This window comes from Bos grunniens, chromosome 4, assembly GCF_055505025.1.
Source record: "Bos grunniens cultivar Pamir isolate PY7600 chromosome 4, Bosgru_T2T1.0, whole genome shotgun sequence".
Classification (NCBI taxonomy): Eukaryota; Metazoa; Chordata; class Mammalia; order Artiodactyla; family Bovidae; genus Bos; species Bos grunniens.
Window position 1 is genome coordinate 115,028,725 of NC_141168.1, and position 23,898 is coordinate 115,052,622.

Consider the following 23,898-nt stretch of genomic DNA (forward strand, 5'->3'; position numbering starts at 1 on the left):
TGGAGGAGGGATTTCCTGGTTGGACCCGTGCCAGATGAGAGCAGGCAGCAGTCGGCTTCCAGGGGTGCCCTCTGGGGACGCATTCTCAAGGCCCTGTTGGTCACTGTCACCAGGGTGCTCCCTCCTGGTCATCTTCCCAGACTGGAGACCATGTGGGGGAGGTTTGAGGGGGGCTGGGCTGCAGACTTGCAGGTGATGGGCAGCCTGAGCCTGGGCCCAAGTCAGGATGTGACCACTGGACCCTACTCGCCACGCCTACATCCATGCAGTGGTCCCCCACAGCACCACACATGGAACATTCCTTACATCAAATGGACCAGAATCTCCTCCTCCGCCTCTGCTCTGTGGGCGCTGCAAGGCCACACACCGCTACATGCCTAGAAAGAGCCTCGGAACAGCCAGAGCTTTGCTAGGGCAGCCATGGTGTCTGAAGACCAAGAGACGGTGTGTTCAACCACAGGGATGGGGCAGGCAGGACCAGCTGGCTCCTTCTGTGTCCCCACCACAGTCCTGGCCCTACAGTCCCTGCAGCCAGCAGCTGCCCACCTGGGCAGGGAGACCACCCAGGTGGGGGACGCTCGCAGACGGAACACCAGCAACGACCTGGTGTGGAGTCAGGGCTGAGAAATTACGAAGCTCACCCTGCCCTGACGGGAACAGAGGCCCTCCCAAACATGCAGCAGCACGCGGCTGGAGCTGCAGAACACCACGGGCTTGGGCTAGAAACCTGGCTTCTGCGGAAGAATCAAAATGTGACAAACGCTACATCACATCACTCAGGGACGCACCACCCACAGGACAGCCAGCTAACTGGAAACCATGCAAATATGCAGCCCTGCCCAGGGTCTGAGTGCAGCCCCCAAACACACTCCTTAACAACTTTCAGCTATTAAAAGTGCTTTTTGCAGAGATCACGGAAGAGACACACAGAACACTTGCGGGATAGTAAATATGAAGTTAAAGTCACAGAGTGAGACTCAGTTGTGTCTCACTCTCTGTGACCCCGTGGACTGAGGCCCGCCAGGCTCCTCTGTCTGCGGAACTCTCCAGGCAAGAACACTGGAGTGGGTTGCCATTCCATCCTCCAGGGGATCTTCCTGACTCAGGGATCAAACCTGGGTCTCCTGCATTACAGGCAGATTCTTTACCATCTGAGCTACAGGGGAAGTCTAAACAAATGTAAACATATATGCCATTAGATCTGCTTTGTCCAGAACCAGATAAAATACAGGGGGCCAAGGGCCGCAGTGGATATGGCGCTGTCTGCCACTGTCGCTGACCATGGTCTGCACGAAGCCAGTGGTCCTAACACCGAGGTCCGGTCACAACGGCACTGCCGCCGTCTGGAGGGGATGACGTCCCCACCACAGGCCAGCTGTCTCCACCTGCCCTTCCTGTGATGCTGTCACACAGGACACTGACATCTGGACCTGTGCAGCGTTTCCTGATACAAACGAACCCCGAGAATCCAGGGTTCTAGAAACAGGGCGGTGAGACACCGCCGCTTTGATTCCCAAGCAACTCCGTGTGGGATTACAACGATGAAGCTGTGCTGGGGCAAGGGAAAACAAACCGCGTTCATCATGAGTGTTCGGTTCTAAAATAAAATTTACCAGTGGAGGCTGTCCACTCAGAATCTTTCCCAACGAGGTCATATCTGTCTTCTTTTTTCCTAGAAATGCAGAGACTTGGCTGCACAGCAGTGACAGGAGGGGTGTGGGCGGATGTTTACTGAACTCTCTCTCTGGAGACACTCAAAACGCCTTTCCTTGGTTTCCTCCAGTGGTTCTTGTAATTTTTTAAAAAACATTTTTTTATTACTCAAAGTGCTTTTCCTTCATGCTTGTTAAGAGAAGGAAACAAGAGCCCAGGAAAGGGATGAAACAGCTATGGTGGGAAAGAGAACGGCAGACTCCGGGCAGGCACCGGGCTGCATAGCAAGGGGTGCCCACCAGGCCAAGGCGTGGGCAGACCGGCCAGGAGAGACGCAGAGACAAGAAAGGCCACAGCCAGCAGGGGGACGTGAGTATGGAAGGCTCTGCTGAGAGTCTTTCATGATCGTGGAAAGGCATGGACCCGGTCCTGCCCCAGCAGCTGGAGGAGACTTTGCCAAAGCATGGAACCCCTTCAAACCAAGACTGAAAACTCTGATAGGTACTTTTCAACCTTGTGACTTCATAAAACACTCTAAACTGCAAGAAGAGACACATTTAAAGACCACAGAATGGAACCAAAGTTCCCTCCATGAATGTCCACAGGCTTTTACGAAAGCACAGGTGTTCACGTTCCATGCACGTGGCAGCTTCTGCACGGGATGAACTGTGAGGGTGTTTAATCACACGCATTTATGACAGAGCCATCAGGGAGGGTAATCAGGCCAAAAGTTCATTTTGTGATTCTTTACTTTTCCTAAAGAAATTTCAAGTCACAGCAACAGCAAGAATCAGCAGATTCATTTGCCAAGGGAACTCACTTCTTGATCCAGCAAAATAGGCCGCCCTTTCTGAGCCTGTCTATGTGCAGACCCCGGCAGCTGTTTGCTCTGCTCTCCTGGCCCCTCATTCTGCAGCCGGACCCGATCACAAACACCCACACTGGGCAAGGCACGCACTTGGATTTTTGGTAAAAGTACGGGCATTTTTCCCATGAAAGACACAGATAATTTAAGTGTCCAGTGTTCCAGTACTTCTGACAGCTACAGCTACTGAGATGTTCAATGCTATCATAAACGATCTCCAGTTGAAAGAATTAATATTTAAAAAGATATTAATAGTCCAGAGAAACACTAGTGGTTGAGATTTCGCAGGAGGTTCCTTCAGCCCTCGCAGGAGGCCCGACAGTCAGGGGTCTCCTCCAAGCCCAGAGGGTGCAGCGCCAGGGCCTGCAAGGGGCGGAGAGGACCCCGGGGGGTGACGGACTCATCCAAGTTCACATGCTGCCACCATGCCTGGCCGGTGGGCTGGGGTTACCCACTATGGAAGCAGTCTCCCCCTTGCCGTGTGGAGTGGTGCTGTGACAGTTAAATGTGCAGCAACCGCCATGAAACAGATGCTAAAAATCCCGGCCTTCTCGGTGGGATTGCAGGACCTGCATGGGACCACCTGTCAATATCACTTGGTTGACTGGCCGCCTCGCTTATCTGTCTCAGACGGGAGGGAAGCATTCTCATGCTTTCCAGAGAGCCCACCACAGACACACAAGTGACCCTCAGAGGATCTAATTCAGCCTCTGCCACTCCACAGGTCCCCTCCAGGGTCCACACTCATCGTGACTCAGCACACTTGCTGTTGCGCACTTTCAGGAAGTGCTTCTTTGAAACGGCACCCGCCATCCTCACCCCAGGGTGAAAAACAAGGTCTGGGTCTGTCTCTGGGGCCGACGGGAAGAGCTGCACCCACACAGCCCAGAGAGCCAGGGCTGCTGGGACTCCGTGGCTGCCCACTCCCCACAAGGGCAAACACAGGCCTGCACATGTGGCTGGCAGACCGTCCTATGGGCCCTGGACCCCTTCCCTGACTCCTGTCTTCCCCACGTCTGGTCCCGCCACCTGGGGGCCGGTACCATGTTCCAGGTCCTCTGGCCACAGCAACTTGGGCTAGAAGGGGTCTTCCTTTCAAGTGGCTGCTCGAATGTGTCACTCCTTCCACCCCCTTTGTCTAGTGACCAGAGAGAGGCGTCCAACTCCCCCTGCACCCAGCTCCTTCCGACAGCTGCCTCTTTCCCTCTTGACCTCCTTCTTCCAGTGAATGGGGTGGCATTAGGTGAGTCTCCTGCATCCAGGGCGCTGCATCCATTTTTAAATCACTTCAGAGCTCCGACTGGTTGCTGATCCCTGTCTCTTCCGACTCAGCAGGAAGAGAGGGCATGGCGGGTTTCTCCTGCCCTCAGGTAGGTGACAAAGGAGGCTCCCCACTCCCGTCACAGCCTGACACTGAGCTGGTGAGGGTGCTTGAGACTGCGAGGCATCAACACCAGTGGTACCAACAAAACACATGTTTCAGGAGATCAAAAGTCAGGACCAAGTGTGGCAAAGAGGCATCCCTTTGAGCCAGTTAGACAACAAGGAAGAACACCAAGTCTCTACAAGTAGGGCTAAGTGTGGTGCATCCTTCCTGGCTGCTGGTCCCAAAGCGGGGTGCTATCTCGGGAACAGAAACAGAGGCACTGATGCCAAGTTCTCGTGGGGGAACTAGCTCCGATCCCAAGAAAAACAGGAGGCAAAGCCCCTGGGTGACCTGATTCTGCTCACAGAGTTGGACAGTCCACGGGGTGGAGGCCTGTTTCCTTGCCAGCCACTGGGAGAGCCAGAGAATATTTTCATGGTCTTATTTTAGGATGGGTAATGTTGTAAACAACCTCCATGCCCAATCCACAGACAGCTTGTCTAGACCCTGATGTGAAGCAGAAGGTCACCAGGGAGACAGACGTCCCTGACGGACTGCAGGCATGTGATGAGGGCTGCAGCCTGGCCAGCGCGGCCGCGGCTGGGGACGCTGACCTCGCCTCTGCGCGTGATGTGGGGTGCGGGGGACGGGGGGCTCACGAGGCGTGAGGTCAGCAGGCAGCAGAGCTCAGGCGAGCCCCGGAGAAACGTCTTCCTCCTGAGTGCAGAGCCCATGTGGCCTGGGGATAAGTTTGCAGAGGAAGAGGACGTGTGGTGCATGATGCCTGAGGACAAGGAGGAGGAGAGTGGTTCCGGCGGAAAAGGCCTTTGCCTTTTCTGAATATGCTTGCTGCAAAGAGGGAACACCAAGGGCCCAGGGACACCTAGCATAGCAGCTAAAATCAGGGGCGCCAGATCCTGGGGTCAAGTCCTGCCCAGCTCCACCACGTACAATGGGGCCCCCTGCTCCCCCACCCACCCTGGGCCGCCTCGCTCCACCACCCACAGTGGGTCCCCCAGCTCCCCCACCCACACTGCCCCCCAGCTCCCCACCCACTCTGGGCCGCCTCAGCTCCCCATCCACAGTGGGCACCCCCCCAGCTCCCCATCCACACTGCCCCCCAGCTCCCCACCCCTCTGGGCCACCTCAGCTCCCCATCCACAGTGGACCCCCGCAGCTCCCCCACGCACACTGGCCGCCCCCCCCAGCTCCCCATCCACACTGGGCCCCCCCCACCTCCACCCCTCACAGCTCGGCCTCAGTTTCCCAGATGCAGTACACAGCTGCCATTTGCACCTAATTCTTAGGCTTGTTCTGAGGAGTAAAAGTATCTGTTGCACATAAATATATAAACCACTGAGAACAGTACTTGGTACAGAGACCTTACTCAGTGAACGTTAGGTGTTGCCGTCATCTTTGCTGTTGTCATTATTACTGTTGTTATTGTCATTATTATTATACCAGGCTGTAGAGTATCACGGGGCTTCCCAGGTGGCTCAGTGGTAAAGAAGCCACCTGCCAATGCAGGGGGCACAAGACATCTAGGTTCGATCCCTGGGTCAGGAAGAACCCCTAGAGGAGGAAGCGGCAACCTGCTCTAGTATTCTTGACTGGCAAATCCCATGGACAGAGGTGCCTGGTGGGCTGCAGTCCATGGACTCACAAAGAGGTGGACATGACTGAGCACACACACTGCAGACCCCATGGTAGAGAGAGCATCGCCGGTCTCCCTCCCAAGCCTGCCAGCCACAGGGGCCCAGGCCCTGCCAACCGGGAGGGGAGGAGCTTCCGGCCCATCCCTCTGACAAGGTGATGACTGGTGCTTTGACCTGACTTACTGAAGCTCAGCCTGCGTCCTCCCTTGGGGATGATGTCTATAAAATAGGCACCTCCCAGTCTCACTTTACGGCAGAAACTGCTGGTTTAAAAGGTGGCTGTCACCTTTTGGGCCAAGTTGAAATCCCTCCACCCTGAGCAGATCCTACTCAAAGTCAGGAATGTTACAAACTCTTCAACTACCGTCCAGCCCAGGTACCTGGGAGAGCCCAGGTTTAACGCCTCATTTATCCAGACGAAGACGACAGTGGTGACTTTTTTCAGAGAATGAAATTCATCTTTCCACACCAAATGATTAGTATTATTTATCATTTTTATGGAGTCTTTGTATAACATATAAACATCTAAAATGTCCTAAATATGGTTTCTAAAACCTCCCAGACCTAAGCAACATCTTGGCTGACAGATTGAAAAGCCGTGCCAGGCAACAACTGTGGGAGCACCAGAAGAAGAATGAAGAGTGAAGACCCCACAGTGTCCCTCCCTCCCTCTCTAGGCCACGGGCCAGCTTGTGCGTCCTCACTCCACCCACGAGCGGCCTGGCGCTCCAACCAAGGCTGGGCTCACCTGCTTCGCGGCAGCCGGGCCAGGAGGTAAGGAGCCGGGTGTGAGCGCAGGGGGGCTCCCGGGGCCGCAGAGCTCAGGGAAGGGGTTGGGGATGGCTGGCAGCGACGAGGTCCTCAAGTGGAGGTCTTCCTCCTGCAGGCGCCTGCGTGGAGAGATGACGCCCATCAGAAGCTGCCACGTAGGGACCCTGCCGCCCACATCGGGGGATCTGCCCAGGACACCCTGCTGAGTAAGCCTGGTGCAAAAGACTGACCCCGCAGGCCCGCACTGCAATGAACCACCCAAAATGAGCACACTCAGAAAGGGGGTGGAGGGTGGGGGCTGGGGACAGGGGAGCGGGGAGTCAGGCTCTAATGGGGACAGGGTTTCAGATTTGAAAGATGAAAAAGTTCAGCAGACAGATGGAATAGATGAACACCCTTCCTATAATCATGGGGCCATGTGCCAGGGAGCTTAGGGAGGGTCTTGGAGGGAGACGCTTGGGAATAGCCTGGGGTGGGCGTGCTGCACAGTCCTGGGGGTGCCCCACCTGCCACCGAACATGTACTATGTGGTGATTCAGTCTACGCTACGTGCATTTTACCCTAATAAATTATTATTTTTTTAAGAAGTCCCGTGTTTCCTTTACGGTAGTTCACAAGCATCACTCAAAGCAAAAAACTACGTGACATTAGACATAACTGAAAAGAATCCCATTCAAGAGGCCTGTGGCCATGGGATCCATCCCTCTCTGATGAGCAGCATCAGTGGAGCTGAGGCGCAGGGGGCGAGGTCAGGGACGGGAGGAGGGGTGGGGCCGTGCCCGTCTACCTGTCCAGGTGAGAATGCACCCCTGGCCCCCTGCCCAGCTTCACTGCAGTCCCTCCTCCTCCTCTGATCATCACCCTGCACTGCCTCCAGCTGCTGCTCAGCACTTGCCTCCCTGAGCCCTCTCCAGCAGTGTGACAGTCTCATCACCCCCACCCCTGATTCTCCCCTCCCCAGGCAGAGATGGAGCTGAGCTGCCCCCAGTGCTCTGGCCCCCACCCCTCCAAATCCAGGAGCTGGAGGACTTTTCCTCAAGCCCTCATCTGGCTCTGTGTCCACTCACCAAGTGTGGGCCAAGTCACTGCCCCCGGTGCCTCAGTTTCCTTACCTGGGAATGAGAAGCTGCCACACCACCCCCTCAGTGAGGCTGCAGTGGCCGCTCCATTAGCTGCTCATACACAGGAGGGGTTTAGCACACAGGGGAGGTGCTTGTGAGCACAGGAAGTCCTCAGCAGACCCGTTCACAAAACGAGCCTCTGGGCATCCTATACTGGTCACCTGATCTTTAACAAGGCACCTGACAGTCAGAAACGCTAGGACTGAAATAAAGAGAAGCATCACTTGAGAAAAGGTTGGCCTGGAGCCAGGGTCCACTCTCCAGCAGCGGGCGTGCCTCGCATGAGCCCGTCCGTCCCGTGGGACTCAGAACCCGCAGCCCCGGGGCGGAGGGACAAGCGCGGCCAGGATCCCAGGCAAGGGTCCTGGGCAGCCAGCTGGCCAGAAAGCAGGCCTTCCTGCACCGCATCTGCCCTCTGCCCAGGCCAGCCTCAGGCACCGTCACCAGGGCTGCTGTTCCATCCCACTGGGCCTCCCCGAGGCCGCCACATGTGGGAGCTGACACCCTCCAGAGCCAGAGAAGCTCAGAGGAGAAAAGACTATCTCCCCCGAGACTGAACTCACCGGGAGCTCAGAACACGAGGGTGCTGGTGGAGGGAGCAAAGCGGTCCAGCTGCTGGAAGGACGGATGTGACAAAGCGCAGGAAGCCGAGAGGCGAGAAAGCGACCCCAGGCCACCCAGGCTGCTGTGCCCCGCTGCAGACAGCTCTGTATTTACTCTGGTCCCCTTCTCCAGACAGACTTGGCCGCCCTGGGCAAAAGAGTCATCTGGCTGCAGAAGACTTAGGATGCTGGGCTGGAAAGAAGGCTCACAGAAGTTTCTGGAAGCAGAGGGAAAGCTCCCTCCCCAAAAGGTAAGGAAAGGAGACCCAGAAGATGCTCCAGCCAACAGATGCCTAAGACCCAGCACACTGCACGCCTTCCCCTAGAAGCCCAGAGAGGCACCCGATGTCACCCCCTTACCTACCCCCACCTGAAAACCCACCAGAACCGGCAGGGGCCTGGGTGGGGGTCACAGAGAGCTTGTTTGCTGGGTTTCACAGAAGTCTCCGCCCAGGAGGTCTTCCATCACCCCACCTCACAACCGCTGGCCCCGACGTTTCCCCCCTCCCAGGCAGAAACAGAGCTGAAGTGCCCCGACACTCTGCCCCCACCCTCTCCAAACTGGAGCTGACAGATCTCTTCCACATCCTCCACCATCCCTGGTCAGGACAGCACCACTCCGCTTGGTCGCTGAAACAGCTTCCGAATCCCCACCCCCATGAACCGAGGCTGCCGCAATGACCTGCCAACTAACCCAAGGCCAGCCTCACTCGCCTTTCCCCACCTCTGCCCTGGGAGTGGCTCCCGGAGGCTGTGGATCTCACCCCACCTGTCGGGATCTCTTTTCTAATCCACCCCTGAGGTCTGATGGACGCTTGAAGCCCCGTGTATTCAATGTGTACAACTAGATGAGTTTAGAGAGAAGAACTCGCTGTGACCCATCACCATGGTCTGGCCACCACCTCTGGACGTTCACGCTCACCCTCTTCACTTGATTATTATTATCACCTTGTGTGCACGTGTGTGATGCGAACACGTCACACGGGACCCGAACCGCTCGCTGCTAACTCAGGTGGCTCTACACAGCTCGTCTGCTGCCTCGTCCACGGGTCAGGCTGCCCCTCTGGATCTCCCACCAGCACCGCCCGTCTCCACCCCAGCCTCTGGCAGCCCTCTCCACTACCTGCGTCCTCACTCCTGGGGCTTTCAGGTTTCTCGTGGAAGTGGAATCACAGAGTAACTGTCCTTCTTTGTGGGTCCTATCTACTTGAGCACACTGCCCCTGTTGTCCAGTGATGGAGGAGCAGACACAGAAATCATGGTATACACACGTGATGGAATATTATTCAGTCACAAAAAAGGAGGGGCCGGGCCACTTTAGACACCAGGGATCATCTCTCTTCCTCAGGAAGTCTCTGCCTCCATCCCTCAGTTCCTACTTCCCCTTCAACACCCAGTTCAGAAGTCTGCCTCTGTGAGGGAGATTAGATAAACAATCTTGTTTAGGCTTCAGAGACAAAGCAGAGCAGGCCTCTGACCTTGCGTCTAACCTGCCTGGTGACTGCCCCGACTGGGAGTGACTGGGAGTGACCGCCTGCTGTGAGCTGAAGACTTGCAGCATCTTAGATAAGATGCGGGAGGAATCTTGAGGTTGTTGAGCCCCTGGGGTGGGGGCGGGGTTCCTGGCCAACCAAGCCCCAGACTTAACTGCATTCCAAGTTTTACACAACAAAACAAACAGCACTGACAAGGAAGCAGGGCTGCAATTTGCTCCCAGATTGATGATAATATCGGTTTGAGTCCATCCTGGGGTTATAAGTGGGAACCCCAAACTGCAATCTCTGAAGTCTCACCCAGGGAGCAGATGTGCTGCCTGGGACCTTTTCCCAGCTGGGACTCCAGATGTGCTGTGACATGGGATTTCCCAGTGCTGTTTAAGTCTGGATGTTGGTCAAAACCCAATTTGGTGATGTATTCTCTGCTCTGTCTCTTTTCTTTTAATGTTAGTGTATTGAAAGCAAGTTAGATAATTCTTTAATAAATACTGGTATTATTTATGTATATCACAAGTGGCTTATTTTGTTAACAAATCCTTTGAACCTGAGATGAAAGTGAAACCTTTCAGCAAAACAGCCTCCTCCAGGGAGGCCTCCTCCACTCCCCAGAGTCCTTTCCATGAAGGCTGGGCCTCTCCATGTCAGTCCCTGGGAAACGTGGTCAGGCTGCACGTCTCTGTCCCCAGGCCCTGTGCTGGGTAGTGAGGTCTGAGAGCCCTCCAGGAACTACTTGGCTGTTCATTCACTTTGGGCTTCCCTGGTGACTTGGTTGGAAAAGAATCTGCCTGCAACGCAGATCTGCGTTCGAGTCCTGGGTGGGGAAGATCCCCTGGAAAAGGAAATGGCAACCTGCTCCAGTATTCTTACCTGGAGAATCCCATGGACAGAGGAGCCTGACGGGTGATAGTCCATGGGATGGCAACGAGTTGGGTATGACTGAGCTACTAACACAATAATGTCCTTGGACGGTGTTTCTGCATACCCTCACTGACCTGGCACAGAGCCAGTGCACATAAAACTGATCTGAACTGAACTGGGTACCAGGTCCAACCCCCAGCGGCCCTGCTGGATGGAAGGAAAGAAGGGGTCTGCCAAGCAGAGCCCGGCACCGTGACCCTACCACCCACCCTATGACCCCCAAGGGGAGGCAGGTGGTGCAGTGACCCCACCATCCACCCTCTGACCCCTGAGGGGAGGTGGGGTGGTTCAGTGACCCTATCACCCACCCTCTGACCCCTGAGGGGAGGTGGGGTGGCACAGTGACCCCACCAGGCACCCTCTGACCCCTGAGGGGAGGTGAGGTGGCACAGTGATCCCACCACCCACCCTCTGACCCCTGAGGGGAGGCGGGGTGGTTCAGTGACCCCATCACCCACCCTCTGACCCCTGAGGGGAGGCGGGGTGGCACAGTGACCCCATCACCCACCCTCTGACCCCTGAGGGGAGGCAGGGTGGCGCAGTGACCCCACCACCCACCCTCTGGTCCCCGAGGGGAGGCAGGGGCCCACCTGACCGCGAGGATGCTCACGGGCTGGGACCGCTGCACCCTCTGCCTCGGGGCCGCCTGTGGCTGCAGGACCCTGGCTCTGGGGACTGGGCCGCGGCTGTGCTGGCCGTTGTGCAGGAGGGGCACTGTCTCCGAGGCTGCACACAGGCTCTCCAGGGACGCATCCATGTCGTTCACCAGCGCCTCCAAGTCCACGTCGTCCTCTGTGCATGGAGAGCAAAAGACAAGCGTCAGCAGCAGTGAGTGGCCACAGCCAGGTGGGCGTCCCAGGGACCGGGCTCTGAAACTCACGACACTTTAAAACATGAGGAGCAGACGGAGGACGCTGCCTGAGACAAGCACAGCTTTCTGTGAAGACTCATGGGTTACATGTATTACCTGTTGATCCGCCAGAAGCAACCCTGTAATGATAGCCCATCTGCACTTCCTGTCTGTACAGAAGACCCTCTCAGGGCATCTGCTCAGCTCACACGCTCCTCGGGGTTGGGGAGCCCACACAGCCTGGACCCTCTGCCCCAACCCCAGCTGGTGGGTCCCAGGGGCACACGGAGCCCTAATAAGGCCAATCAGGGCTGCTCCCTTCCCCAAAATTCCAGACAAGAAGCAGAGAGATGGGAACGGGGAGCGCCCAACCCTGACCGCAGTCTCGCCTTGCGAGGCCAGCAGTGTCGCACCAGAGGCAGAAGGGCTCTGAGGGTGGATACCTGCAGGGCTCTGGGTGCCTGAGAACCAGAGGAAGCCTGTCCGCATACAAGAAGGCCTGAGGCCGATGAAGAGAGAGGACCACAGAGAATGCCAGAAAGATGAGCACGGAGGGACTCCAGCAGGTGATGCTATGCCTCAGCGAGGCTGACACTGGTCCACCATCATTCTAGATGTTTCTGTGAAGCTGTTTTTAGATGAGAGTGACACGTGACTTTGAGGGCTCTGGGTAAAGCAGACAGCCCCCCATCATGTGCGCGGTGATAAGACTGAGGACCCCCACAGAAATGGACGCGGCCTACACAGGTGTGCATGCCAACTCCTGAGACACCGCGCTCAGTCGCTCAGTCATGTCCAACTCTGTGACCCCATGGACTGCAGCCCACCGGGCTCCTCTGTCCATGGGGTTTTACAGGCGAGAATATTGGAGTGGGTTGCCATTTCCTCCTCCAGGGGATCTTCCCTACTCAGGGACTGAAACTGCATCTCTTAAGTCTCCTGCATTGCATGCGGATTCCTTACCACTAGCACCACCCAGGAAGCCCAACTCCCCACAGCAAGCACCCCAAATGCAGCAAAGGCACACCCCGTGAGCTCAGTATCTGGAGACCTGTCACTGTTTAACAATGTGGCCAACACAGCTGGGGCTGCGTCTAGTGCAGTAGGTCACATGTCACCCAATTTACAGTCCATCTGCTTCCTGACAGCACGGGGTCACCCAGGAACAAACCAGAGCTTAGGGCCCAGACAGTCAGGCGGCCTGCCCCAGCCCTGCCCCCGCCCTGCCCACGCGGTGGGGGCGGGGCCAGGTCTCCCTCTCAGGCCTCCATCTCCCATGCCTGTATCTCTGACTGGAGCTCACAGGGGTACCTGGCCCGCAGGTGGGCATGAGGTCAGTGAGTTATTACTGCTCTGCGACAGAGCCTGAAGCAGGGTAAACACTCAGTCAATGCTATTTATTTGCTCTATAAGTGACAATAGGGGGGTGACTATTAACCTGGTTTACAGGCGAGGAGATTGGTCCAGAGTGGGGTTGGGGAGAGGGTGGGGCTGAGCGGGCAAGTAACTCGTCCCAGATCACACCAGAAGGGAACCTGAAAACAAGTTTGCAGCTGCCAAGGTGACCTCACCAGGTGTGCACTGATCAATGAATTCACAGATCTTTTCAGAACACTGACCTCCCCTGCTTCTCTGCTCCCTCTTTCATTCAGCCTCGCTGTCTCACTGGGCAGGAGGGCAGAAGGAGACAGAAACAACCAAATAGAACAACAAAAGCCCTTCTAGAAGGCTTGGAAGCTGCAGGGCACAGGGGGCGGAGGTGGGGGTGGTACAGGCTGGAGGAGGCTGGGATGGGGGATGGAGTGCAGGCACCGGGAGACCCAGGCAGAGGTGGGAAGACCACAGAGCAGCCTCCTCCCAAGGTTTCCTTTCCCTGCAGGCAGTGGTGACCAGATGAGGAGTCTGGGGAGGGCCTGGACCAGACAAGATGCTACAGGCAGCAGGTAGGGCCCCAAGGAGGACAGACAGACACACAGATGGATGGAAAGATGGGCAGGGGGCTGCTGAAAGAGCCAAGGACAGTGGCCCAGGCAGGATGAATGGAGCAGCACTGGGGGAGAAGGAGGGTGCTCGGGGGGAGTGCATTGTCAAATATTAAATACTGACAGATATTAAAGAGACAATATGCTATATCAATAATTAATAATAACCATGAAATCAAAATTAGCAAATCACAAGGGAGAACGTGGGAGTCAGCAGGCAGGGCTTTTGCACAGAGCTTGGCAGGCAGGAGGCTGGTGCAGGTGGGGAAGGACCTGGACAAATCAGAAAAACCCCTGCAGGGGGTCCCTACATGGAGAGTGGGCTTAGGTCCTCATGCGTAAAGTGGGAAGCAGCATTTGACAACTGGACAACGGCTGCTTAAACAGAGCCAGCTCTATCAGGAGACCTCTGCCGCTGTTTCTGGAGCCCTTGACTAGACATCTGATAAGGAAAAGTGTTCGTTGCACTGGAGTTCTCAGATGGAACTTCTGTAAAGTTCTAGAATGTGTCCATCAGGGAGGACTCATCTCCTCCACTGACACGCAACTGGTCTGTAACCGAGGCTCATCTCAGACTCCGTAAAACATTAAGTCCACATGCCACCCGCACCTTATTAACAACTCAGGATTTCCAGCTTAACGGACCATTTCAGAATCAATAGGAAGACATGCCAAGTCCACTGGAATTACAGACTCAGCCTTTGCTGTGGGCAGCGGCCTCTGCCATGGACGGGAGGCCCTGGCGTGGATGGGCAGCATGGGAGCAATGTTGGGCGCTGCGTTAGGCATTACTGACAAAATGGAGGCATGGCCCCAACCCCCTCTCTGTCCCGCAGGCACGGACCCAGGATGAAGGAGTTAGGCTTTGTGATTCTGACTTGTTTTTTTCCTTTCCTCGGCTGAGTTGACTGAAAAGGAATATTAAGGTGCTTATTGTTCTTGAGAGGAGCATGATAAGATGCAAAGCCTTCTGCAGCTGTGCTCAGAGAATAATTCATAAAGTTAGTCATTGACATTTGTTCAAGGACTTTTACAAAAGAGTATTCCAGGATGAGCACATAGGCTGTAGCTTGAGGCCATGGAAGGTATTGCTATCTGAAGCCTATTTGTGAAGAAAATGTTTATGGCAAAGGAATTTACTGAATTTACAGCTTAGAAATAATTAAAATAGTTACAAGTTGAAGATTTAAGGAATGTTGTAATGTTAGCATATTTTATTATAGCTTATAGAGGTTAGGATTTTTAGAGATACTATAGCTAGAAGCCTTTTTAAGAGATAGTGAGCTCAGGATGTTAGGGGCAAACAGGATTTAGAAAGATAAGAAATAAACTGAGGAATATAGCATGAGTTACAATGTAATCACAAGTTAACTATAGGACACATAAGAGGAAGTAGATAATAGATGGTAAAGCTGATTCCAAGAGAATCCCTGAAGCAGGAACTCTGTTTGAAGAGCAACAATGATTTATGGAGAAAATAAATCTGGGTGAGGGGGAACAGAAAACGTCAAACCTCTGACCTAATGCTTTTGTAAAAGTATAAAAGAAAATCTTAAACTTGAAATAAACAGGCAGTCCAAGAAAACTGAGAGGCTGCCTCATTTTCTCGCCAACACCGTTCCTCCCTTCAGGTTGAATCCCTGGCTGCTGGAGCTGGACTCCGGCAGAGCACAATGGGGATTTGAGGGCATTTCGTCACCAGTGGGGTAGCCTACTTGATTAACACAAAGGCCACTGTTTTCCTGGCTTTCATCCTGCTTTAGAAATCAAACAGGAATAGTATTCTCACTCTCTGACAGATGTCTGCCAAGAAAATCTCCCCTTAAGTAGATTTTCCTTCAAGTTATCTTCCTTACATGTTCCTGAAACAACTGAGTGACTGAACAACAATGTATTTCTGAAACCCCTGGCTGTGCCCGCCAAGGGCAGTCCTCCGAGGGTCCTGTCCTTTCCTTCCTGCTCCTTCCCCCACCAGCCAGGCCCTTCCTGGGCACCCGCTCCGTGCACTCAGGAACACAGTGATTCTGACATCAAAGTACATATAAAGGGAAAATGGTAAACACAAAGGTAAAAGGTGTATGTGCAATGCATGTCCTTCAAGTGCTTTCTCTCTCCTCTGAGGTCGGTTATTAATGAAATTGCTTTCTACTTTAATAGAAAGCATTCACCTGTGGATCTATTAGAGCCAGGCCAATCATTTAACAATATACTCAGTGGGTTACAAGTTTCATGAATAGACTCTGCACTGGCATATTTCAAACTTGCCTATTTTATACGGCCCAGATGAAAGGAGAAAGAACACTTGGTACCCATGGTTGGTGGAATATTACGCAGCCAGAAAAAGGGACGAAACTGGGTCATCCGTAGCGATGTGGATGAACCCAGAGTCTGTCAAACAGAGTGAAATAAGTCAGAAAGAGAACAACAAGCATCGTTTCTTTAACACTCATGCATGGAATCTAGAAGAAGGGTACTGATGAACCTCTGCAGGAACAGAGATGCAGATGCAGGGACTGGACTTGTGGGCACAGTGTGGGGAGCAGAGGGCGGGACGGATTGGGAGAGCGGCACTCACATACACTCACTAACTGCCATGTGTAAAACACAGCGGGGAGACGCCGCGCCACACATGGAGTGTGGTCTGATGCCCTGTGATAAATTAGAGGGGTGACATGGGAGTGGGGAGGGAGGTTCAAGGAGGAGCGGAAATCTGTGAGCCTATGGTTGATTCACTTCATTGTACAGCAGAAATGAACACTGCTAAGTCACTTCAGTCGTGTCCAACTCTGTGCGACCCCTGAGACAGCAGCCCACCAGGCTCCCCCGACCCTGGGATTCTCCAGGCAAGAACACTGGAGTGGGTTGCCATTTCCTTCTCCAATGCATGAAAGTGAAAAGGGAAAGTGAAGTCGCTCAGTCGTGTCCGACTCCTAGCGACCCCATGGACTGCAGCCCACCAGGCTCCTCCATCCATGGGATTTTCCAGGCAAGAGTACTGGAGTGGGGTGCCATCGCCTTCTCCGGAAATGAACACAACATTGTATAAAGCAACTACAGTAAAAAAAAAAAAAAAAAGTCTAATAAAATATCCTAATCTAGGACAGACTTCAAAATTCCCTCCAGGGTCATTTATGAATAGCATTTTGTCTGGTTAGATAATAAAGTCACTTTGGGTTGTCTGGTTTTACCTAATCTTTGTCCAACTCTAATAAAGACTAACAATTAAACCTTCCAAACAGGAGTTTTAAAGGATTGATTCTAAAGAGGACACGGCTATATGCCATGGTACTTTTAAAATAATAACTACACTGAGATTTTTCTGGATTAACATTCAGTCCTTTCGAACGTTTCATGACCCGGTCCGTTGTGAAGGGACATTGCCCATGTCTCCTACACGCGTTGCCGCTGCACGCATCGCCGGGGGTCAGCACTCAGCCATGTGAGGAAGCCTTCCTACAGGTCAGGTAAGCGGCCTCTGTAAATGACTGTTAGCACTGCTAACTTGAGGCCCAAATACCATCTGTGAGCCAGGACCTCTGAAAGAAATCCCGTAAGGGGGATGAAAAACAATTTTACATGTAAAATTTCACTCCATGCAGATTTCTGAGGGTATATTTACTGGACAGATGTAGGTCAAACAATACGGTTTAAATCAAGTTATTAATAGTTATTTTCCTTCCTTAAATAGCCCAGTCCTTAGCTGGGCACTGACTTTTGTTCCAGATGTCTGAGTTGATCATCTAATTATAAACGCACAGATACATCTGGTCTCACTGTCATTAGCAAAGAGAGGCACAATGAGGTCTAAAATGAGTACAAATTCAGTGAAACAAATTCATGTTCGGACTAATAAATTATTCCGGGGGAATGTCTTCCAAAAACAAGCCAAGAAGAGACCAGGATGCAGGCAGAGGGGAGAGTGAGTCATGCGAGGACCTGACTGGTATTCCTTAACCTTCTCCTGGCTCCCCCTCACCAGCTTCACTGCCCCCTGCTTGGTTCACAGCACCCTCTGGTGGCTTCTTTAATTAGATAGTTAACATGACACTGGATCCACTTAACAAAACCATTTCGCCACGTTGAAGAAATGCTATTTGCACCTCGAGTACAAGATGCAACCTTCCAGCCCTTCCAGGTCTTCCTCCCTGGTTCCTGGTTCCTGGAATGCAGCTCCTAACATCCCTGTTATTTCCTAAGTGATAAGAGTAAGGGGAGGAGCGTCTTTTCTTTATCTGGTCTTCTGTTGCTGCTGCTCCTGAAATAGCTCCCAAGCTATTAAAGGTGAAAGAAGTGTTTTTTGTTAACAATAACAAGCCCCTTTCGACTAGACCTGAGTTTATGTGAATGAGCTGACTTCTGGCAAGCCTGCAGCCACCTGATGGAGACTGGCTGTCAGATGAACCATCTGTGTGATTAGAGAGGTGGGACTTTCAGCGCCACCCATGTCCTCCAGGGAGGGGAGAAGGGATAGCGGATACACAAATGGCCAGTGATTTCACCGACCATGCCTGTGTGGTGAGCCTCTGCAGAAACCTTAAAGGACTGGACCCTGAGAAGCTTCCAGGTTAGGGGGCAGGTGGGGTGCTGGGAGGGTGGCCGGAGAGCAGGAAGCTCCACCCACTCCCCAGTTATCTTGCCCTCGCACCTCTTCGCCTGGCATTCCTGAGCTGTACCCATTATAGCTAGTGAGGACACTGCCTTCCTGACAGCAGGCTGCTTCAGTAAATTGGGTGGGAGATTCCCTTGGAGTAATTCTGAGAACAAGATATTCAGCAAGAGAAGAAAAGGAGAATCCTCTTGACAACACTGTACCTGAAAATTCCCCAGCGCGTGTGCAAAGGACCCAGTTCTAACCCATTTCTACCTGGACAAGAACTAAAGGTCTGGCCTCCAAAAGCACTTTCAACTTAAACCACGTTCCCCAGAAGTTACTTCTGTTGACCTCTAGGCAATTAAAATCTTGCACAAATATAACTCAATACGCTGCTGAAATACCTTTTTTTCACACCAGTTCATCTTCAATTCTCATGTAATTCCAGTCCCATGTATTTAATTTTTAGTATGTAGAATTGATTGGACATAAGTAAGCAGAATAAGAAAATCTAGTATTCTACCATTAGGGCTGTCTTGAGCATTCTTTTCTGTTCTGATCATGATATTTAAAGATATTCAGCAAATATAAAGGCAAATCACCTAACCACAACTCCAAACGAAAATACAAGGGGAACTCCCCAATCCTATCACTTAAAAACAAAACAATGTTTTATTTCAGTGGTTAGTATGTCCAGGCGGGAAATAAAAAACCCTTAGAATCAGTCTGTCCCACATACACAGGGAAATAAATATAAACACAGCACTGGAGTGATCCACAACTCCTCATGTTCTCTGTGTTAACAAGAGAAACATTTTCACAACATCTGGGACAAAATAGCTTCTTTTTGCTCTCTACCCCTGCAGACAACAGTAATTGCCAAATTCAATGTGTATTAATTGAGAAATACAGGTCAACACATTGATTACTTTAACAAACTGTAAGAACTTGCATGGTATTTTTTTCATTAGGATCAGATATATTCTAAAAAGAGCTGCTTGCACTTCCGGGGTAGTTGTGGGGCTCAGAAGTCCCCCTCTTCCAGGACCCACAGGCCATGTGGTTGGAACCATCACCCAGAGCATGGTCAGGGTCAGCCAGTGACATGAAACTGGACAAATACACCCCTCCCCCCCCCACACACACATCCTGGGATCAATCCACTTAGACGGAGTGACCATGGTAACACCCCTTCCAATCCGCTCATGCTGGGGAATCTGTGTCTCGCTTTGTATTGATAGCTGGGAGCCTGATTATTTTTCCTGGAAAGTCTTTCCTTCTCCTAAGCCAGATGCAGGACTGTGTGCTCAGGAAGGAGGCACCATATTTAGTTGTGTGCCTGGTTCCTTGAGAGCTCTGGCACTTTCCTCTGTTATTAGGAACTGCACCCAGAACCCTCCCTAGAACACCTCACGACAAGTGAGAGAGCCAGCATCCACCAGGCAGCTCTGTCAATAATGCAAAGTACGCAGGCCAGTGATGCTCGGCTTTCATGCCCTCTGTAACCAGCTTTCCTCAAAGCCACGTTTAGGTCTACACATTCCACCTAAGGGCCTCCCTGGTAACTCAGCTGGTAAAAAAAAATCTGCCTGCAATGTAGGAGACTCCAGTTCAATACCTGGGTCAGGAGGATCCCCTGCAGAAGGGAAAGGCTACCTACTCCAGTGTTCTTGGGCTTCCTTTGTAGTTCATATGGTAAAGAATCTGCCTGCAATTCGGGAGACCTGGGTTCAGATCCCCTGGAGAAGGGAATGACTACTCCGGTACTCTTGCCTAGAGAATCCCATGGACAGAGGAGCCTGGCAGACTATAGTCCACGGGGTTGCAAAGAGTCAGAGACAACTGAGAGACTTCACCTTCACATTCCATCTAAGGGGCTTCCCAGGTGGCGACAGTGGTAAAGAACCCGCCTGCCAATTCAGGAGACATAGGAGATGCCGGTTCAATCCCTGGGTCGGGAAAATCTCCTGGAGGAGGGTATGGCAACACACTTCAGTATTCTTGCCTGGAGAATCCCATGGACAGGGGAGCCTGGTGGGCTACAGTACATAGGTTCACCAAGAGTCTGACACGACTGAAGCGACTTAGCACACACACATGCATTCTGTCTAAAGAAGCACCACCCCTTAAGGTTGTTTAAGTGTCTACAGCGGTGACTCAGATTCAGTACCATCAAGAAGTGATGGGTTTTCCAGATGGCTCAGCAGGTAAAGAATCTGCCTGCAATGCAGGAGATGCAGGCTGGATCCCCGGGTTGGGAAGATCCCCTAGAGGAGGAAATGGCAACCTACTTCAGTATTCTTTCCTGGAGAATCCCACGGACAGAGGAGCCTGGTGGGCTACAGTCCACAGGTTTGCAAAGGGTCGGATATGGCTGAGCACGCACAGTAACAGTAACACAGATGAGAAAGTCTGTGGGCGCTGCTCACGGGTTAGTGACTGTTGGGAGCAGAGGCAGAAGGATGAAGGGAACCGGCCAGTTCTGAGAGCCTTGGGCTCCTCCACCCCAGAGGCCACTGCATTTGCAGGGACCCTGGGCTCCGTCTCTGCCTTGGGCTACACGTTCAGGCTCTCTTCACTCTGACCCCAGGGGAGACGTTGTAAAAGACTGCGGCTGCACAAATCCTTCCATCTTCATTTCAGTTCAGTTCAGTCGCTCAGTCGTGTCCCACTCTTTGCGACCCCATGGACTGCAGCATTCCAGGCCTCCCTGTCCATCACCAACTCCTGGAGTTTATTCAAACTCATGTCCATTGAGTCAGTGATGCCATCCAACCATCTCATCCACTGTTACCCTCTTCTCCTGCCTTCAGTCTTTCCCAGCATCAGGGTCTTTTCAAATGAGTCAGTTCTTTGCATGAGGTGGCCAAAGTATTGGAGTTTCAGCTTCAGCAGCAGTCCTTCCAATGAATATTCAGGACTGATTTCCTTTAGGATGGACTGGTTCATGTCTGACTCTGTGCGACCCCAGAGACAGCAGCCCACGAGCCGCCCCCCGCCCCCCCCCGACCCCGTCCCTGGGATTCTCCAGGCAAGAACACTGGAGTGGGTTGCCATTTCCTTCTCCAATGCATGAAAGTGAAAAGGGAAAGTGGAGTCGCTCAGTCATGTCCGACTCTTCGAGACCCCATGGACTGCAGCCTACCAGGCTCCTCCATCCATGGAATTTTCCAGGCAAGAGTACTGGAGTGGGGTGCCATTGCCTTCTCCGAATATGCTGTCTAGTTTGGTCATAACTTTTCTCCCAAGGAGTAAGTGTCTTTTAATTTCATGGCTGCAGTCACCATCTGCAGTGATTTTGGAGCCCAGAAAAATAAAGTCAGCCACTGTTTCCCCATCTATTTGCCATGAAGTGATGGGACCAAATGCCTCCATCTTAGGCTCCCTCAATGCACCAGGGTTAACCAAGAATGGAGAAAAATCAGAATTCCAGGGATGAGTGGCTAAAATCATATCCCCCTCAGGGAAGGTGAGGATTCCAGCAATCCCAGAAACCCGAGACCCAAAACTCCTAAGTCACCAGCAGCACCCCAGGTGTACTGGGTCCTCTCGTCCGCTAGCGCACAGCCTACCCTCAAGGATTACAGCCCCATCTGGGCGGCGGGACTGAGTCAAGTTAAGGAAGTTCTTGCAACATGTGACAGCAGACCCTGGACACGTGTCATGTGCGTTCCTGTTCGCTCCATGAACCTGTTTCCCACATGCTGCATCCCCTTTTCAGCACAGCGAGGGGAGCACCCCGGAGCAGCCTCCTGCATTGCCTCTTCCTCTTGCCCCGACAGAGGGCAGTGCCATCCTGAGTTAGTGAATTGGCGCTGGCCACGTGCCCTCACATCTCACATCGCTGGCTTCTTTAATCCTCCAAACACTAGGGATAATAACAGCTCTTTAGCAGTGAGGCAAATAATCTGCTGCTCAGGGGAGTGAAGGTCCCCTGGCTGCAGGAGACAAAGCCTGCAGCAGAACTCCGATCTCTTCTCTGAAAAACGTCAAACTGCTTATTCTAATTACACAGCAGCCGCTCCATGATGCTCCTGGAAGGCCAGGCCCCGGAAACTCGGCCCAGGAGAACCTCACAAGCAGTGTTCTTAGCCAAGAGCTCGGCACCTGAGCACAGTTCCTCTGCCCACCTGGCAAGTCTCAGCAAGCATCACTTTCCCGAAAATTCAGGACTTTGAGAACTTCCTCTAAAACATGGACTAATGCTCTGACTGTATTTCTTTGGTGTAAATGGGAAAAGTGGAAACCCAATGAGAATAACAGCAAATGAAATCAACCCAGGGACCTGCAAACTCAGATAAACCAGGTCAAGATAGCAGCTGCTACAAAACAAGTGCAGACACAAAGTAACAGATACATTAATTTTTGATGATGTACAACAGCTTTTTTTTGGAAATAGAAAAGGCATGAAAAATAAAACCAAAAGCGGGTTTTATTAGGATGTCCCTTTGCTAGGATGACATTGAGCCTACGTGGGATCATTGCCTTTTCACTAGTCTCACAAATCCTTTTTCACACTTGACCAAAGGAGACGGATGGCAGACACGCTGTCTCCCTCCTTCCTGAGGGCACATGAGTAGAGTAAGTCCCATTTTGGTCCCAGAGCCCAAGGGAGATGTTAGCAAAGCTTTAGACAAAAATGGACAGAATCTGGTGACCCACTCCAACAGATATGACCCTGGTCCCCACACCTGGAACTCACTGGATGAGGGCAGAGGGGCAGGCTGGTCCCAGTCAGCCTGTTAGTCTGGGCATTTCTGGGGAGAACTGCCAGCTGTTCCCAGAGCCCCTGGCCTCTCTGTGCCCTGCGAGTCCCTTCCCAACACCTCAGCTCCATGAGAAGCCAGTCCTGGACAAGGAGGGGAGGGCAGAACCCCGGCGTGAGGACACGAGGGTGACTGTAGCTGAAGGAAAGCTGAACACTGCCCCTGCCCCAGGCAGGCCGTCGAGAGGTTGTTCGGACACCTCCTGGATCCATCAGCTGGGGCTCAGCACAACACCGACTCACCTGGTGCTAGAAACTCCACCAGCTGGCACTTCCTGATGCAAAATTAAACACATGCAATGGCACCACGCTGGGCAGTGGTTTTAAAGCATCTTCGGTTACTGTTCTCTTTTATAACTCGTTTGCTTCTCCAGATGAAAATTTTCTACATGAACAAGCCTTACTTTAAATCAGAAATGGGTATTTACACTTGGAAATATATCTGACTCTGAGGCTGGGTGGCCAAAGGAACTGGAATTAAAGCTCAATATAGAAAACGGTTTTGGTTTGTCTGCAGCTATCATTGTCTCAGTCTAATCAAAAAGGGAGTCAGGGCAGGGAGGGGGTACTTCCTCCATGGTCCTGCAGTTAAGACTTTGCCTCTCAATGAAGGGGATGTGGGTTCAATCCCTGGTCAAGAGGCTAAGAGCCCACATGCCTCATGGCCAAAAAAATCAGAACATAAAACAGAAGCAATATTGGGACAAATTCACGAAAGACTGAAAATGGTCCACATCAAAAAAAATCTTCAAAAGGGGAGGATGAGAAACACAAATCAAGTATACTTCAGTGCTCATCTTGCAATGAAAAATCTGGGTTTATTAATATTCAATTAAGAAGCTTCAATAATTAGATCGAAGAATTTAGATAGAACCTGTTTTTCTTCTAGGAGCCGTTTTTAAAAAGTAAAAGCAGGTACACACCTCTCTAAAAATGGAAAGCGAGACTTCACAGATATTCACACATTCGTGTTCAGGGCAACGTGACACACAGAGCCGAGAGGTGAGAAAGGCCTGGAGTCCACCGATGAGCAGATACACCAAACGCATGAAGCTGAGCCACGTGACAAGGCCGCACTTAGGATACCCGCGACCACACGGGTGAACCCCGAGGGCGCCACGCCGAGCGAGGCAAGCCCGGGAGCGCGAGCGGACAGATATGCGCGCCCGTGAGAGCCCTATGAGGAGACTCATACAGTGCAACGCATGGAGGCAGGAAGTAGGACGGCGGGCGCCAGCGTGAGTGGGGGCGGGGAGCGGTAGC

General features: G+C 52.5%; 1 protein-coding gene across 16 annotated transcripts in view; it reads right to left on the reverse strand.

Moving 5' to 3' along the window:
* The window catches only part of GRB10 (growth factor receptor bound protein 10), a 223,642-nt gene that overhangs the window by 62,462 nt on the left and 137,282 nt on the right, over positions 1 to 23,898 (reverse strand). For 13 of the 16 annotated variants that reach the window (XR_015163032.1, XR_015163033.1, XM_086398021.1 and 10 more), the window contains 2 exons: positions 11,038 to 11,239; positions 6,288 to 6,429 (listed from right to left, as the gene is read on the reverse strand). Coding sequence is in view for 14 of the 16 variants with exons in the window: in XM_086398021.1 (XP_086254147.1) it covers positions 6,288 to 6,429; positions 11,038 to 11,239 (344 nt within the window). In the remaining 2 variants the exon portion in view is untranslated. The remainder of the gene's footprint in view (positions 1 to 6,287; positions 6,430 to 11,037; positions 11,240 to 23,898) is intronic. The other 3 variants (XM_086398030.1, XM_086398029.1, XM_086398031.1) reach the window with 1 other exon arrangement.